Genomic DNA, 14,167 nt, shown 5'->3' with positions numbered 1-14,167 from the left:
ACCATTATAGTTGCCGGGACACAAGTTGACAAATTCTTAACACTATTTTAAGAGAGTTTGGTCTTTCAGGAGTGCTGTTTATGGTTCATAAACTTAAGTTACTTCAGTAACTGCCTGTTCAATGAAATATGTAAACTATTGCTCTGCAAGTCATTGGATGCATTTGACATACTTTTAACTTTGTAAAAGTTGGCTACACCCAAAGTAATTTATTTTCACTTTAACAATACTTAATTAAAAACTTTCACACTTTTCCCAAACAGAAGAGGTAGCATCAAAATGACCATGCACATTCAAAGAGAAAGCACACACAAGAAACTAAGTAAGTAGCTACAAAGGAGGGTAAGTTCAAGGAGCACATAAGTGTCTTGGGTCAGATCACTCACTGAACCTGAAACGTCTAGATCTGAAAGTATGCATCTCTACTGCATGAGATAAAATTTTAAGTCTACCACCTCTAATGCAGTAACATCGTCCAACATGTATCTGCAGTCTAGACATTAGAGAGGGACAGTCATACTGTGTTAGATTAACTCATTCTAATGCCTTGTAAAATTTCAACCACAAATTGAAATTCTCTTCCCTCAGAGTGTCTGCTACATCCCAGTTAGCTGCAGGAGCATACGGTTCATGGAATCGTAGACCTCCAGAGTGCATTACATAGGTGGAAAGAAGTGGATTGGTCTTCTATTTAACTTATACAACAACCAAAACCTTATATGCAGGTTACGTATAACACCAGTACTATGGGTCAACCACCTTCTAAGAATACATTTCTTTCTAAAAAGAGGATCTAAAAATTCAAAAGATGGGAGGATATCGAGATGCCAAACAGTTTATATGGCAGAAATAGATAATTAAGGCAGTTTGTCCAATTTTAGAAATATTTACCAAAATAGCCAAGAATAAAGGAAGTAAGCAACACCTGTTCAGCAAAACAAAGTGTATTTTACAGAGGACAAAAGCAGTGTTTGTCTTGATTGTTAGACAAAAGCTACAGCTGTGCTCTACTACTACTAATTAAATATTGTAATGTGAGAAACATTCTTGTTGGGAGAAAAGCATTTAAAACATACTCTTCTACTGAGTATTAATTACCTTGTTTGGTGTTTTAACCACCATCACTCTGAACTCAAACCTGGTATAATATGGACACTTATACTCACTGCATTTACCATAAAATGCTAGATATGCTACCAAAAATGGGTGGGGAGAAGGGGAATGAGAGTCCAGGCTACAAATTGCTACATTGAAAAAGAGACCACCTCCATGAAATATTATATCCATGTCATGTAGTAACTGTTGTATACAAAACCTTAAATTGCATAAGCTTTTACAACAGCATGAAAAATAAAGCTAGAAACTGGTTTCTTAAGGTTTTTGTACACAAGCATATTTTAAACAAGTACTATTTGAATACTACAGGAGGTTACTTTAACAAGACTACAAAACAGAGAAAATAAATCCAAAAATCAGTAAAAAAAATGCTGCCAAAATAAGCTTTTGGGTTTTTGTTTTTAAATACAGGCAAAGTATAATTTCCTGAAAAGGAGCCATGTGTACAGACAATAAGTTTTAAAAAACAACATTTTCCAAGGAGCCCAAATGACTTAGGCTCTTAAGCATCCATTGGAAGTTTGACTTTCGACGTGATTGACATGGAGCTGCTATCTAACAATTTATTACTACTGTATTATGTCCTAGCTATAGCATAGTTTATTGTAGGACTATACAAAAAAAACTGTTCGACAAAAGCAAGAAGCAAACAGCTCAAGCCTCACCCTCCATTTTGGCCAGTCAACAATTCAGGGCTGTTAGAGACAATGTCTGAGCTAGTACCTATGAAGGTCCTACCTCTAGGCTTCAGCCAAGTTACAAAACTTGCTTTGCCACACAGGGCCAATGTTTGGAGCCAGCAACTCAATGCTTTTTTTTGCCTCGGTCTTCACAGACAAGGTCAGGTCAATGATCAAGAACAATCAGCATGAAATCAGCAAGAGCAAGTTATGCCTGACCAACCTGATTGCCTTCAGTGATGAAATAAATGGCTCCGTGAATGTGAGGAAATTGGTGGATGTGATATATCTTGACTTTAGCAAAGCTTTTGATACTGTCTCCCACAGTATTCTTGCCAGCAATATAAAGAAGTATGGGTTGGATGAATGGACTATAAGATGGACAGAAAGTTGGCTAAATCATTGGGCTCAATGTGTAGTGATCAATGGCTTCATGTCTAGTTGGCAACCAGTAACAAGCCGAGTGCCTCAGGGATCAGTCCTGAGGCCAGTTTTGTTCAACATCTTCATTAATGATCTGGATGATGGGGTGAACTGCACACTCAGCAAGTTTGCAGATGACACTAAGCTAGGGGGAGTGGTAGATACGCTGAAGGGTACGGATAGGACACAGAGTGACCTAGACAAATTGGAGGATTGGGCCAAAAGAAATCTGGTAAGGTTCAGCAAGGACAAGTGCAGAGTCCAGCACTTAGAAGAATCCCATGCACAGCTACAGACTGGGGACCGACTGGCTAAGCAGCAGTTCTGCAGAAAAGGACTTGGGGATTACAGTGGACAAGAAGCTGGAGATGAGTCAATGTGCCCTTATTGCCAAGAAGGCTAACAGCATATTGGGCTGCATTAGAAGGAGCACTGTCAGCAGATCGAGGGAATTGATTATTTCCCCTCTATTCGGCACTGGTGAGGCCACATCTGGAGTAGTGTGTCCAGTTGTGGACACCCACCGCCAACCCCACCCCACAGAGAAGAGGTGAACTAATTGGAGAGAGTCCAGCGGAGGGCAACATAAATTATTAGGGGCCTGCAACACAACTTATGAGGAGAGGCTGAGGTAACTGGGCTTAGTCAGTCTGGAGAAGGGAAGGCAGCTGCTATCAAATACCCCCTCACTCAACTACCTGAAGGGGGGTTCCAGAGAGGCTGGAGCTAGGCTGTTCTCAGTGGTGACAGATGACAGAACAAGGAGCAATGGTCTCAAGTTGCAGTGGGGGAGGTCAAGGTTGGACAGTAGGAAAAAACTTTTTCACTAGGAGAGTGGTGAAGCACTGGAATGGGTTACCTATGTAGGTGGTGGAATCTCCATCCTTAGAGGATTTTAAGGCGCAGCTTGACAAGGCCCTAGATGGGATGATTTAGTTGGGGTTGGTCCTGCTTTGAGCAGGGGATTGGACTAGAAAACCTCCTGAGGTCCCTTCTTACCCTAATTTTCTATGATTCTATGAAAACAAGACAAGTAATATAAAACCAACAGAATGAAACCAGTGGGCTTGACAGCAAGGAACAGACAACAGCAGCAGACAGATAAAAGTAAGTTTTAGCAGGGTAAGCAAGAGTGTATTTGTTGTGGTTAGTTATTGTGATGTTTGCATGAGTGCTTTAATTTGGAGTTTAGAGTAGATAGGTACACTGGAGATATCTTGGTAAATAGACTGCGCAAAGTTACAGAACAAGGGATAGAAGCATAGGTGATGGGGGACAAGAGAGTGGAAAAGACATAGGGGAAGAACATAGCAGAGGCCAGAGATTTGAAGAGCATTGCCCTGTTCTCAGAAGAGGTAAACTTGCTCAATTATCTTTCTTGCTTATTTGTTTTTGCATGTATATGTTATTAATAAACAATAATAGCATCATCCTAAAACATAGAAAAATAAAGGCTAAAAAACCGTTTAACCCTAAATTTAAGTGTATTTCTTTTTCAACAAGGTGCAGTGTTTTCAGGACAGGAAGGAAGGAACATTAAAGATGGTAAAAACATCTAAAAAGTAGCCACACTCTAAAAACAAGTCCGTATTCATATATCTGGAGACCAGAATATCTGATTCACTATTCTAGAAGCAGGAGGAGTACATATACCAATAAGATCAGATAATCATGTGCTTATCACTTCATTATAATTATTATTCACTATTTTACTCCATATTGCTCATAATGTCAGTTTTAGACTTAACTGAATATTTAATTAAAATCACATCTCTAAAGTCTAGTACTTCAGATTTTTTTAAACCCAATTTATTCCCAGGGAAGGAGAGACAAGGGATTTGGTTATGTGCTGGAAGCCTGTTACATAATTTCCAGCCACAGGAATTCTCTCCTTTACAATGCAAGGCTCATTTTCAGTACAGAATGCAATCTACCAGTGCTAGTTTACAAGTGACTATTAACATTATACACAATTATACTTTATTTTCAGGCTTATACTGTAGTATAAAGCCAAAGACCCTAATTGTGGAAGACCTATCCTGCAAATTGTCAGTAAAGATAAGCAGTGCTACGGATCTGTACTATCTCCAAGCTAAGGGTGCTCTGTTCTTAAATTAGGACAGATGAATTACAAGAGTAGCCAGTTAAGTAAACAAAATATTTTTACTACCAAGATTATGTAGCTGTGAGTACAGTTAAGCAGGTACACTTTTGTAGCATGAGGGCTAAAACTGTATTTTTAATAAAAACTTCAAAAAAAAAAAAAAAAAAAAAAAAAGTTTGTGTCAATTCTAAACACAACTGCTTCAGTTTTAGCACTGCAACATTTAGACTTTCAATACATTAGAGCAATTTTGAACATTTCACACACCCCTGAAGGGTTCAGAAATAGAAACCTTAAATTAGGGTCCTAAACCCATATTTAAGCACTGCAACGTGGAATTTTTCTCGACGACATGAGTGATTTAGGTGTCAGAAAAAAAAAAAAATGAGTGCAACTCTGAAGTGGTAATTTAATAAGTTTCACACTTCAAATGCTCATCTGCAATGAAAAAGACAAGTCCAGGGCCTTCCTAACATCCTTACTGCAGTAATACCACAAACTCAAATGCAATTGATAAGCAAATACCTCATGCTATATCCACAAATACAATATAAAGGTGGTGTTATTTCCATAAATCAGGAAAGGCAAAATGCTTCTGCTAGCTTATACTCCATTAGGATTTGTAGTTTGAAATCACTGGAACTTCAGCTCCAGAATGACCTAGGAGCACAAGTTCAGGTTCTACTGTGAATACTTGGGCTTGTGTGAAAACCAAAAAAAAAAAGCATATACACCACCTTTCCAGTTCAAGTCTTTAAAAGTTTTCATCTAAAATTGCAGTAGCCCAAGTTCTCTAATTAGTTTTACAACCTTTTCATGTGATTTAAAGCTTTTTTTTTATTTTAAATGAAGTGATTTAAATTACATGGATATAAATTGCTCCACCCTGCTACAAAGTAGTATTTTCATTTCATGAAATATTTGTGGACCTAAATCAATTAACTGGGAAATACTGTAGATTACAATGACTTCCCCTACTGATGCAGATATTTACTTACCAAATAGCAGTATTTTTATTAAATATTTTATGCACTAAACATTAAAGAAAAAACGTTAACTAGATTTTGCCCTAAAAGAAATAAAAATAGAGTTCAATATTACTTGACATTACTCAGCTGCCATTTCAATTGTCCTCGTCACATAGCTGAATCGAACTAAAAAGCTACGATACCTGTTTTAATATGCGAAGCCCTAAAAAACTCAAATACTTTAATAAAGCTGCACTGATTCACAATCCTAATCTGTCTGAAAATAGTAATTTAGATCCAAAATTTGTAATCACCATTCATCTAAGGGACCTGCATAAGGTACACCAAAACTAAACGTATGTCCTTGCAGTAATTACTGAAGTATTTGCTCAAAATCCTTTGAGGTTTAGAACCATCCATTTTCTCTCTCTCTAAAATTTACAGGAGAATCCAAATGCAGCTTCATATTTGGAATCCAATCATCAGAAAAAATGACCTAAAACAAAATGGAAAACTTTAAACAGCAATTTTAACAGCTACAATACTTTTCAACCCGTTTTCTCTCCATATTCACACTGGAAATTAGTTTAAGTGAAGACAGCAACACTAGTTAAATAATGGCTTTGTTAGAATAGCAAAAGAAATCTTGCAATTGTTCCTCTGACTTTAGAGAATCAGGAAAGCTCAAAAACCAAACTCAAGCATTCAGAGGATCTAAGTCAGCAGTTCTCAAATTTTCAATTTGTTTTTTAAATATAGAAGAGCTGCTCCCCTTCTGATTGCAACTGCATATCATTCCTCTGGTAATTACATAATTAATGTTCTTACTATTCTTTCATAGAAGCAATTTTTGTATTTTTAGATTTTTTTATTACAGTACAGTTAATTACTGTGTACTGTAATCCCCCCTCTTCTCTGTTCTGGTCCCTCCTAGGCTACATGTACCCCTCTTGCTCCTACTGCCTAGTCCTCTTCTCCCTGAGCATTTGCTCTCTCTCCTGGACATGCCAGTTAGGTAGCCACTTGATCTTCTTTCCCCTTGCTCTCTTGGGCAAAGTGTCCAACTGCTTCAATCCCATTTCCACAGGTCTCCTACATATTCCTCTGCAGGTGGCTAGCAGCTGCACTATCATTGGCTCTGTCTCACAATGTCAGCTACCATTTTCCTCTCTCTGTGTGTGGCAGCAGACCCTAATCAAATCTTTCAGGCTGGCACCTCTTTCTCATTTTTAGTAACTTATAAGGACTTCCAGGCTTCTCTTCAAAATATAACAAAGGGTAAGGACACCATATAAGGTCACCAGCCATAAACAGCCCATCATTTAAAAACTACTGATCTAAGGATTAATTTATTTAACCCTGTACACACCATTAAGTTGCACACTAAAATATACTACATATTGATTTCAAATGGAAGACTGCTCCTTTTCAGAATGCCCCCACACTTTGCCATACTGTACAACATTTTAACTACGATAATTTTCACCTTCATTGTAGAGGCAGCCATCAATATCAATTAACGTGGAGCTTCCCTTACCTAACCGTACAGACAACCGGCATGCAAAAATCTTAAAAGCTGCAATAGTGAAAGACCATGCCTCATTTCACCTTATCTAGGTGTTTCCTTAACACCTAATTGGACCCCTTAAATGCAGTCAGTATTTAAGGAATACCACCAAATCACACTTGTCTGAAAATTCTTTATCTACTGTTAATAAGATTACTACAACTGCAAAATTAGGGTGTATCTTTTGTATAGGATGTCACCTTTTGCCTGGTGAACTTTACAGTTTCCCCCTGGGTAGTCAATTTCACCTATTGGGAAAGTCACACATCAGCAATAGAAAAAAAGCTTAAAGAGGGAAATGTGATTTTCAAACCACAAAGCTGGCTGGGGAAAGGTCATGTTTAAATACTAAAATCTCCTTAGAAACTGAGTAAGCTTTGACATTGGTGTTCATACACTTCTTCTCTGAAACATGACTGAGGGTATGTCTATACTGACGGCAGCAAAGTTGCTGCCATCAGATTGACCTTTCTGGATCGACTGAGCAGTCAGTGAAGACCCATTCAATTGATCCAGAAGTCAACACTAAAACCACCCCCCCAAGGGGTGTAGTGCTGCACCAACAGGAACACAGGTCCCATCGGCGTAGTGCAGTGAAGACGTCGCACAGAAGGGAAGCACAGCACTCTTCGTAGCTTGCATAACTCCCGTCAACTGCCCCGAATCGCCAGGCCTGAAAGAAGCATTGTTGGGCTATTTTAATAGAATCAGAAATGTAGGACTAGAAGGGACCTCAATAAGTCATCTAGTCTGGTCCCCTGCACTCAGAAAGGATTAAGTGTTATTTAGGCCAGCGGTTCTCAACCCTCCCATGTGAAACTCTGCCGCGGAAAATGGGGAAACGGCGGAAGGGTTTCGGCGGCGGGTATCATTTCCGCCGCAAAACCCCGCCGCCCATCTCTCCCCGCCGCCGTGAAACCCCACCGCAAATCCCTCCCGCCGCCGCCGCGAAACCCCGCTGCAAGTCCACTCCCTTTTTTTTCCCTGAGTGGTACTCGGGTCGGGTACAGTCGGGTCAAGTGGTACTTGACCTGACTGTATCTGGCCCGAGTGGTACTCGGGGGGGAAAAAAGGTTGAGAACCGCTGATTTAGACCATCTCTGACAGGTGTTTGTCTAACTTATTCTTAAAAACCTCTCATGACTGAAATCACACAGACTTCCCTAGGTAATTTATTCCATTGCTTAACTGCCATTACAGTTGGTTTGACAGGAGGAAAAAGCTTCCTAAATCTCCCTTGCTGCAAGTTAAGCCCATTACTTCTCATCCTGTCCTCTGTGGATAAGAGAGCAATTTATCTCCCTCCTCTTTATAAAAATCTTGTATGCACTTGAAGACTTGTCTCCACTCAATCTCTCTTCTCTAGGCTAAAGAAACCCTAGTTTTTCAATCTTTCCTCATAGATCATGTTTTCTACACCTTTAATCATTTTAAATGCTCTCTTCTGTACTTTCTCCAATATGTCCACTCCTTTCCTCAGGTGTGGTGCCCAGAGCTAGACACAGTACTCAAATTAAGGCTATATCAGTGCTGAGTAGAATGGAAGAATTACTTCTCATCTCTTGATAATTGGTTGGTGAAATCTAAGTATAGAACCTATGTGGGGCTTGTGCCTTACTCCTTAACAATGTGCCCTCATGTTGGTAGTCACACTCTTGAGCCACAATGGGACAGCTTGACACAGAGAACAATATCTGCACCTTGGATGGTGTGGTTCCACCTTTCATTTTCTGAGTTCACAGGTGGAGTCTTGTTAAGACTCAAATGCTACTTGATTAGGTAGCAGCAATGTATAGGACAGCCTATGTCCATCCAAGACCAGGAAAATGCAATTATTCCTTTGTTGTTATCATCATTCATGCCTTTGTCACGGAGACTGGACTATTGCATTTAGTGTTATATCCAAGACCTATGATTTGCAATGCCTGCTATCTGGATTCTGGGTGGAACGTAAGGTGTTCATTTAGAAATGCTAGTTGGCCTAGAAACTACCTGAGACACTATTTATTTCCCTGTGATTGTGTGTTGCAAACCCTATCCATACTTTTGGGCGTGGGGAGATCTGTAGGAAGGAGACAATTTTATTTTTCCTGGCCAGTATAGGATTATGTGGACTAAAGGAACAGTAATGATTAGCATTATTATAATAGTTTTCTTCCCTATTAGGGACACCTAAAACTTTGGATAGGAGATCTTATATTTTATGCATAATACAAATAATGTTGCTGCAGGGCTAATTAAAGCTTTTGAAATCTGCAACCCCTCTGCCTTCAACAGGTTTGCACAGCATAGACAGTTGGAGCAAAAACAATTATGTTGACATAAAATGGAGTTAGACCTCTGCTCAACCTTAACAGTTTTCCTTCTGAAGTACTAATATGAGAAAAAAAGCAATAAAAACCTCATGGAAGTGAGAAGTTATGACTGAATAGACCAAAGGGAAAGATTAGTTGAGTAAGGTGGTAAAGTATGGTTCTACTTGAAAACTTTAGTGCCAACCTCTCCCCGTACAAAACCAAGGAAGTTAGTTATTAAAAAACTGAAATGTTTCATTAAGGCAGCACAGTTAACATCACAGTCAGGAAACCCAAAAATTAAGCATCTTATGACATGAAGCCCAATCCTGCAAATACTTTTACACACACGAATAACTTTACACACAACTACACCTAACGAAGTCAATGAGGCTACTCACCAACATATAGTCACGTGACGAAGTTGGCAAAACCAATGACCTAACTTGACCATAGTTCATATTGTTGGAACATATTTTATGTTGTTCTTCTTATATCATAATCATGTGTGCTAAGCTGTGTGACTTGTACAGAAACCTTAATTCCTAAATCAGCTAAGCAACCTTGATGTTGCAAGTATATAATTTTTGTAATATAGCCTTAATAAATATTAGATAAAGTCATGTCATGTCAAGGCTTTCATTTGACTACAGATTACACTGCATAACTTGGTGAAATTTACTTCCACTAAGTTTCAACAGAAGCATTAAGTTTCATTGGACAAACAAGAAAGGAGTGGGACTTACATATTCCTTCACATTTTTTGTCTTCACAGCTTTGTAAGAATAATAAGCAGGGTACAGCATCCCGAACACCAACCTACAGAAAAATAAACCATTTTTAAAATCCAACAAGCTGTATATAAAACAAAGCAATTCTCATTTATACCATTAAAAGGATGAACAACTTAGACACAGCATTTTAATAGCTTAAAACAAAAATATTTTAAGACAGTTTGAAGGAAACTCTGAACAACGTATAATGGCAGTGTTTTAACTCAGGATGGCTAAATGCCCCTGTACAGGCTTATCTATTTCTTAAGTCCTGCCTCTAACAGAAGACTGCAATATCACTGATTATAGAAACTGCACTGATAGCAATGGTACAGTGTGTGTGTGTATACACCAACCATCATGTTTCAGGTGTAGTTCTACCACATATCCACATGCAGCTCTTTGGTAAGTCATGTCACTATTCCATAATTGCCAACCCAGCTCTTTGAAGCAATGTCTCATGGATGGTTTTGAGAGATTCTACAATATCAAGAGAATTATGGAAAGTCCAAATCCATTTCCCTGGAACTCCCTAGGAAACCCAGACGTTTTTACAACGTATTGCTGAGATGGAGGCTAATCCAAATGATAAGAGCTCATTCTTTGCTCAGACATTTTGAAAATTCTTGAAGCCATCCACAGGAGGCAGAAAGGCACTGAGTGCTGCCAGGTGCATTCAAAACAGAATTGAGAGCCAGGCCTGACAAATGAGGGCAAGGAGGCAATTGAGGACGACTAGAATAGACACAGTGCTCAGTGAGTGGTGGTGGTGGGCCACGCTTGTGAAGTGCTCATTTAGCTCAGTAGCAGGCTCTGGCAGCTTCTCTCCAGTTTTGGGTAAAGATTTGAACTGGGGTAAAGCATGCACGGTCTGCCACTGATGCCCATCCAAATACTAGGCTGTGAGGTGAAGAGGGCCCAGATTGGGATGACGGAGCCTCCCCCTATACTGTGTGAGCAGAGCCAAGAGTGTGAAGAGGTGGAGTGGCACAGTCTGAAGAGGTCCATGAACCAGAACTGACAAGGCCAGAACAAGGCTATGAGTAGGACAGTGGCTCTGTCCAGCAAATCCTGCACAACACCAGTGGTAGGAAGGGGAACAGGGGGAAAGGCATAGCAGAGGCTGCCTGTCCAGGGAAGGAGGAGAGCATCACCATGAAAGCAGGGCTGGATTCACACCTTGTGTGCCTGTAGGCACAGTATTTTCAGTGCCTCTCCCCCCCACCCTGCCTACAGCTAACTTTCATGTTTTCAACATGTGGGAGCACGATGGGGGAGATAAGGGCTGGCCAGGCCAGCTCTGCGTGAGAGGTGAAAGAGGAGCTGGGGCAACCAGCTCTGCCAGTTTCGTGTGGGCAGAATATGCTCACCCCTGGGCTCTGACTTCCAGCCTGGCTAAGGGCAGGGCCCCAGGAGAGACGGGGAGGAGCAGGGTGGCGGGACCAGAGTTCCAGCGCTCATGTGGGGGCTCCAAGCATAGGCTCTGTTCACCCAGGCAGTAATCTGCCACTGTTTAGGTGCCCCAGAATGCCAGCAACCCAGGCACATGCCTACTGTGCCTACTTGGAAATCCAGCCCTGCCTGAGTGTCCTCCCCTAGAGCTCCTCTGGAGCAATAGAGGGGCAGCTTTCAGTTCTTTGGAGTAGCAAAGAGGTCCTATCATGGGGTACCCTACTTCACAAAGAAGCACAGGAGCATGGTATTCTGTAGCTCCCACTCGTGACAGAAGTAAAGTCCTGCTGACCACATCAGACAGGGAATTCTGGGTGTCCAGTAGGTACATGGCTTGAGCATCACGTGGTTCTTGATGCACCAGTTCCGAAGGCAGGTTGACTCAGAGGGAGGGAAATGTGGCACGGCCCTGCTTGTTGACATACCTGACAAGATTGCAGCAGTGTAACAGTTGAACATGGAGGGACTGAATGAACAGGAACAAGACCTGCCATGCTAAATGGAATGCCCCCATGTGCATCATGGTTTCCTGTGGTGTCCACATCTCCTAAGCTGTATGGCAGCCAAGAGTGGGCTCCCCAGTCCACAAAGGATGCATCCATCATGATGGTGGCCTGTGGTGTAGGAGGGGTGAAGGAGGTACTGATCATGATCTTGAAAGGATCAGACCACCATGTGAGGGAGGACAGAATGGCCTTGGGAACAGTGACAATGTACTCTATATGGTCTGTTGGGTCTGTAGATGGAAAGGAGCCAAGCTTGAGGACAATGCATATGGAGACGTGTGTGCAATGTCATGTAGGTGCAGGCTGCTATGTGACCAAGGAAAGAGAGAGCAGAGGACTATGGTGCGTGGTCTGGGACACGGCCCAATGACTGCTATCACTGCTGCAAAGCGGTCCGCTGGGAGAAAAGCACTCACCATGCTGGAATTGAGTCATGCCCCAAGTGTATTGTTTGTGTAGGTGTCAACACTGACTTTTTCCTCATTGACGCAGGTACCTAGAGATGCCAGGAGACTGCAAAGACAGGATCCTGGAAAGTGCTCCCTTTCACAATAGTGCTGCCAAGAGCCAGTTGTTGAGGTACAGAAACACAGGAGTAGCCTACGCAGCACATCTGGGCTGCTACCATGGCAAAAGACTTTTATGAACACTCTTGACATTGTTGCTGTGCCAACCAGGAGGACCCAAAATTGATAATGCTGTTGCCTTATCCAAAAAGCAGAGGGACTTGTGGTGGACCAGATCAACATCCACATGGAAGTAAGCCTCTTTCACATCGAAAGCCATGAACTAGGTCCCCAAGGATAGGAAGGGGATAAATCAATGCCAGTGTTAATTGCACTTTCTGATGAACGTGTGAGCTCCTGATGAAGGGCGGTACTCTCCACCCTTCTTCAGAATGAGGAAGTAAGGTGAGTAGAGGCCTCTCTCCCTATAGAGGGGCGCAACAGGCTCTATCCATTTTTTGTGGGAGGATCAGTTTTTGGGATTGGTCCCCAAGGAGGAGTCGGATGGGGTGGGACAATGTGGTAGGATTGAGAGTAACTATGGAGTATCCATGGTGAATAATCTCCACTACCCAACCGTTCATGGTGATCTTGCCTCAACTGTGGGCAAATAAGGCAAGATGGCCCCCAAAGACAACATGGGGCGCTGCAGGTGGCATCAGTGAAGGTTTGAGAGTCTTGACCTGCACATCAGAACTGAAGTCTGGTCTATTGCTGGGAGAGGGTTGAGAAGATGGTTGTAGTAGAGGCAGGGAAATGAGGCCATTGTGATCAGTGTTGTTGACATGGGAGCTCTTGCTGGCACTGGTAGTAGGCCAGGAGTGAGCGCTGGTGGAAGGGTTGTTTCTCCAACCTCTGCCTTGGGACCAGACATATAAAACAAGGCACCGCAGTGTGGCTCTGGAGTCCTTCAGCTAGTGGAGGGATTTGTCCATCTTATCATTGAATACCTTGTACTCATCAAAAGGAAGGTCTTTGTTCATATTTTGGACCTCCCTAGGGAAGCCAGACAATCGTAGTCAAAAGTCTTTTTGCGTAATGATCCTGGTTGCTAGAGAGTGAGAGAACATGTCAACTGCATCCACAACTGCCTGAAGGCCACATTGGCAACCAGTCACCCTTTGTCTAGCACCACCTGAAATTGCTGTTGGTGCTCTGGTGGCAGCTTGTTCTGGAATTCTGCTAGCCTATTGTAGTTGTTAACATCATACTTTGCTAGCCAAGTCTGGTAGTTGACAACGCAGAATTGTAGTCCTGCAAAAAAATTGACCTTCCTGATCAGCAGGTCCAGTCTCTTAGCTGCCTTGTCCAGAGGAGTACTTGGCCTGTTCTGCAGCTGCTTGGACAGCCAGGGAGCTGAGGTGTGGATGGGTGAAAAGAAAAATCTGTCCTTCAGCAGGCACAAAATAGCTCCTCTCTCTGCCCACTTACATGTGGGCGCTCATGAGACAAGGGTATGCCAAACTGCTCGCGCTGGCTGGAAGTTGGCCTTGTTGATAGACAGGGTTATCCTAGATAGCCCCTGGGGTTGGAGGACGTCCAAGAGTTGATGTTGTGGGTCCTGAACCTCCTCCAACAACAGAATTCCCAGGTCTGCCACTACCCTCTGCAGCAAGTCCTGCTATTGGTGTGGTCATCTGGTGGAGATCATGAGAGGAAGATGATCATCTCGTCCAGTGAGGAGGATGCTACAGTCAGGACCAGCAGAGCCAGCAATACCGATTTGATGTCTCCCTCTTCTTCACACACTAGACAGCGTCGATGGGTGTCGCGGGGGG

General features: G+C 42.0%; 1 protein-coding gene across 1 annotated transcript in view; it reads right to left on the bottom strand.

Moving 5' to 3' along the window:
- Positions 1-14,167, bottom strand: part of REEP3 (receptor accessory protein 3) — a 66,088-nt gene that overhangs the window by 26,941 nt on the left and 24,980 nt on the right. Inside the window, exon 2 of the mRNA XM_067552591.1 lies at positions 9,899-9,971. Coding sequence (XP_067408692.1) covers positions 9,899-9,971 — 73 coding nt within the window. The remainder of the gene's footprint in view (positions 1-9,898; positions 9,972-14,167) is intronic.

The sequence above is a fragment of the Emydura macquarii genome, unplaced genomic scaffold (assembly GCF_026122565.2).
Source record: "Emydura macquarii macquarii isolate MOO-44397 ecotype Brisbane River unplaced genomic scaffold, CSIRO-AGI_Emac_v2 contig_1390, whole genome shotgun sequence".
Lineage (NCBI taxonomy): Eukaryota > Metazoa > Chordata > Testudines > Chelidae > Emydura > Emydura macquarii.
Note: the sequence above shows the minus strand (reverse complement) of the source record. Positions and strands in the feature narration are given on the sequence as shown.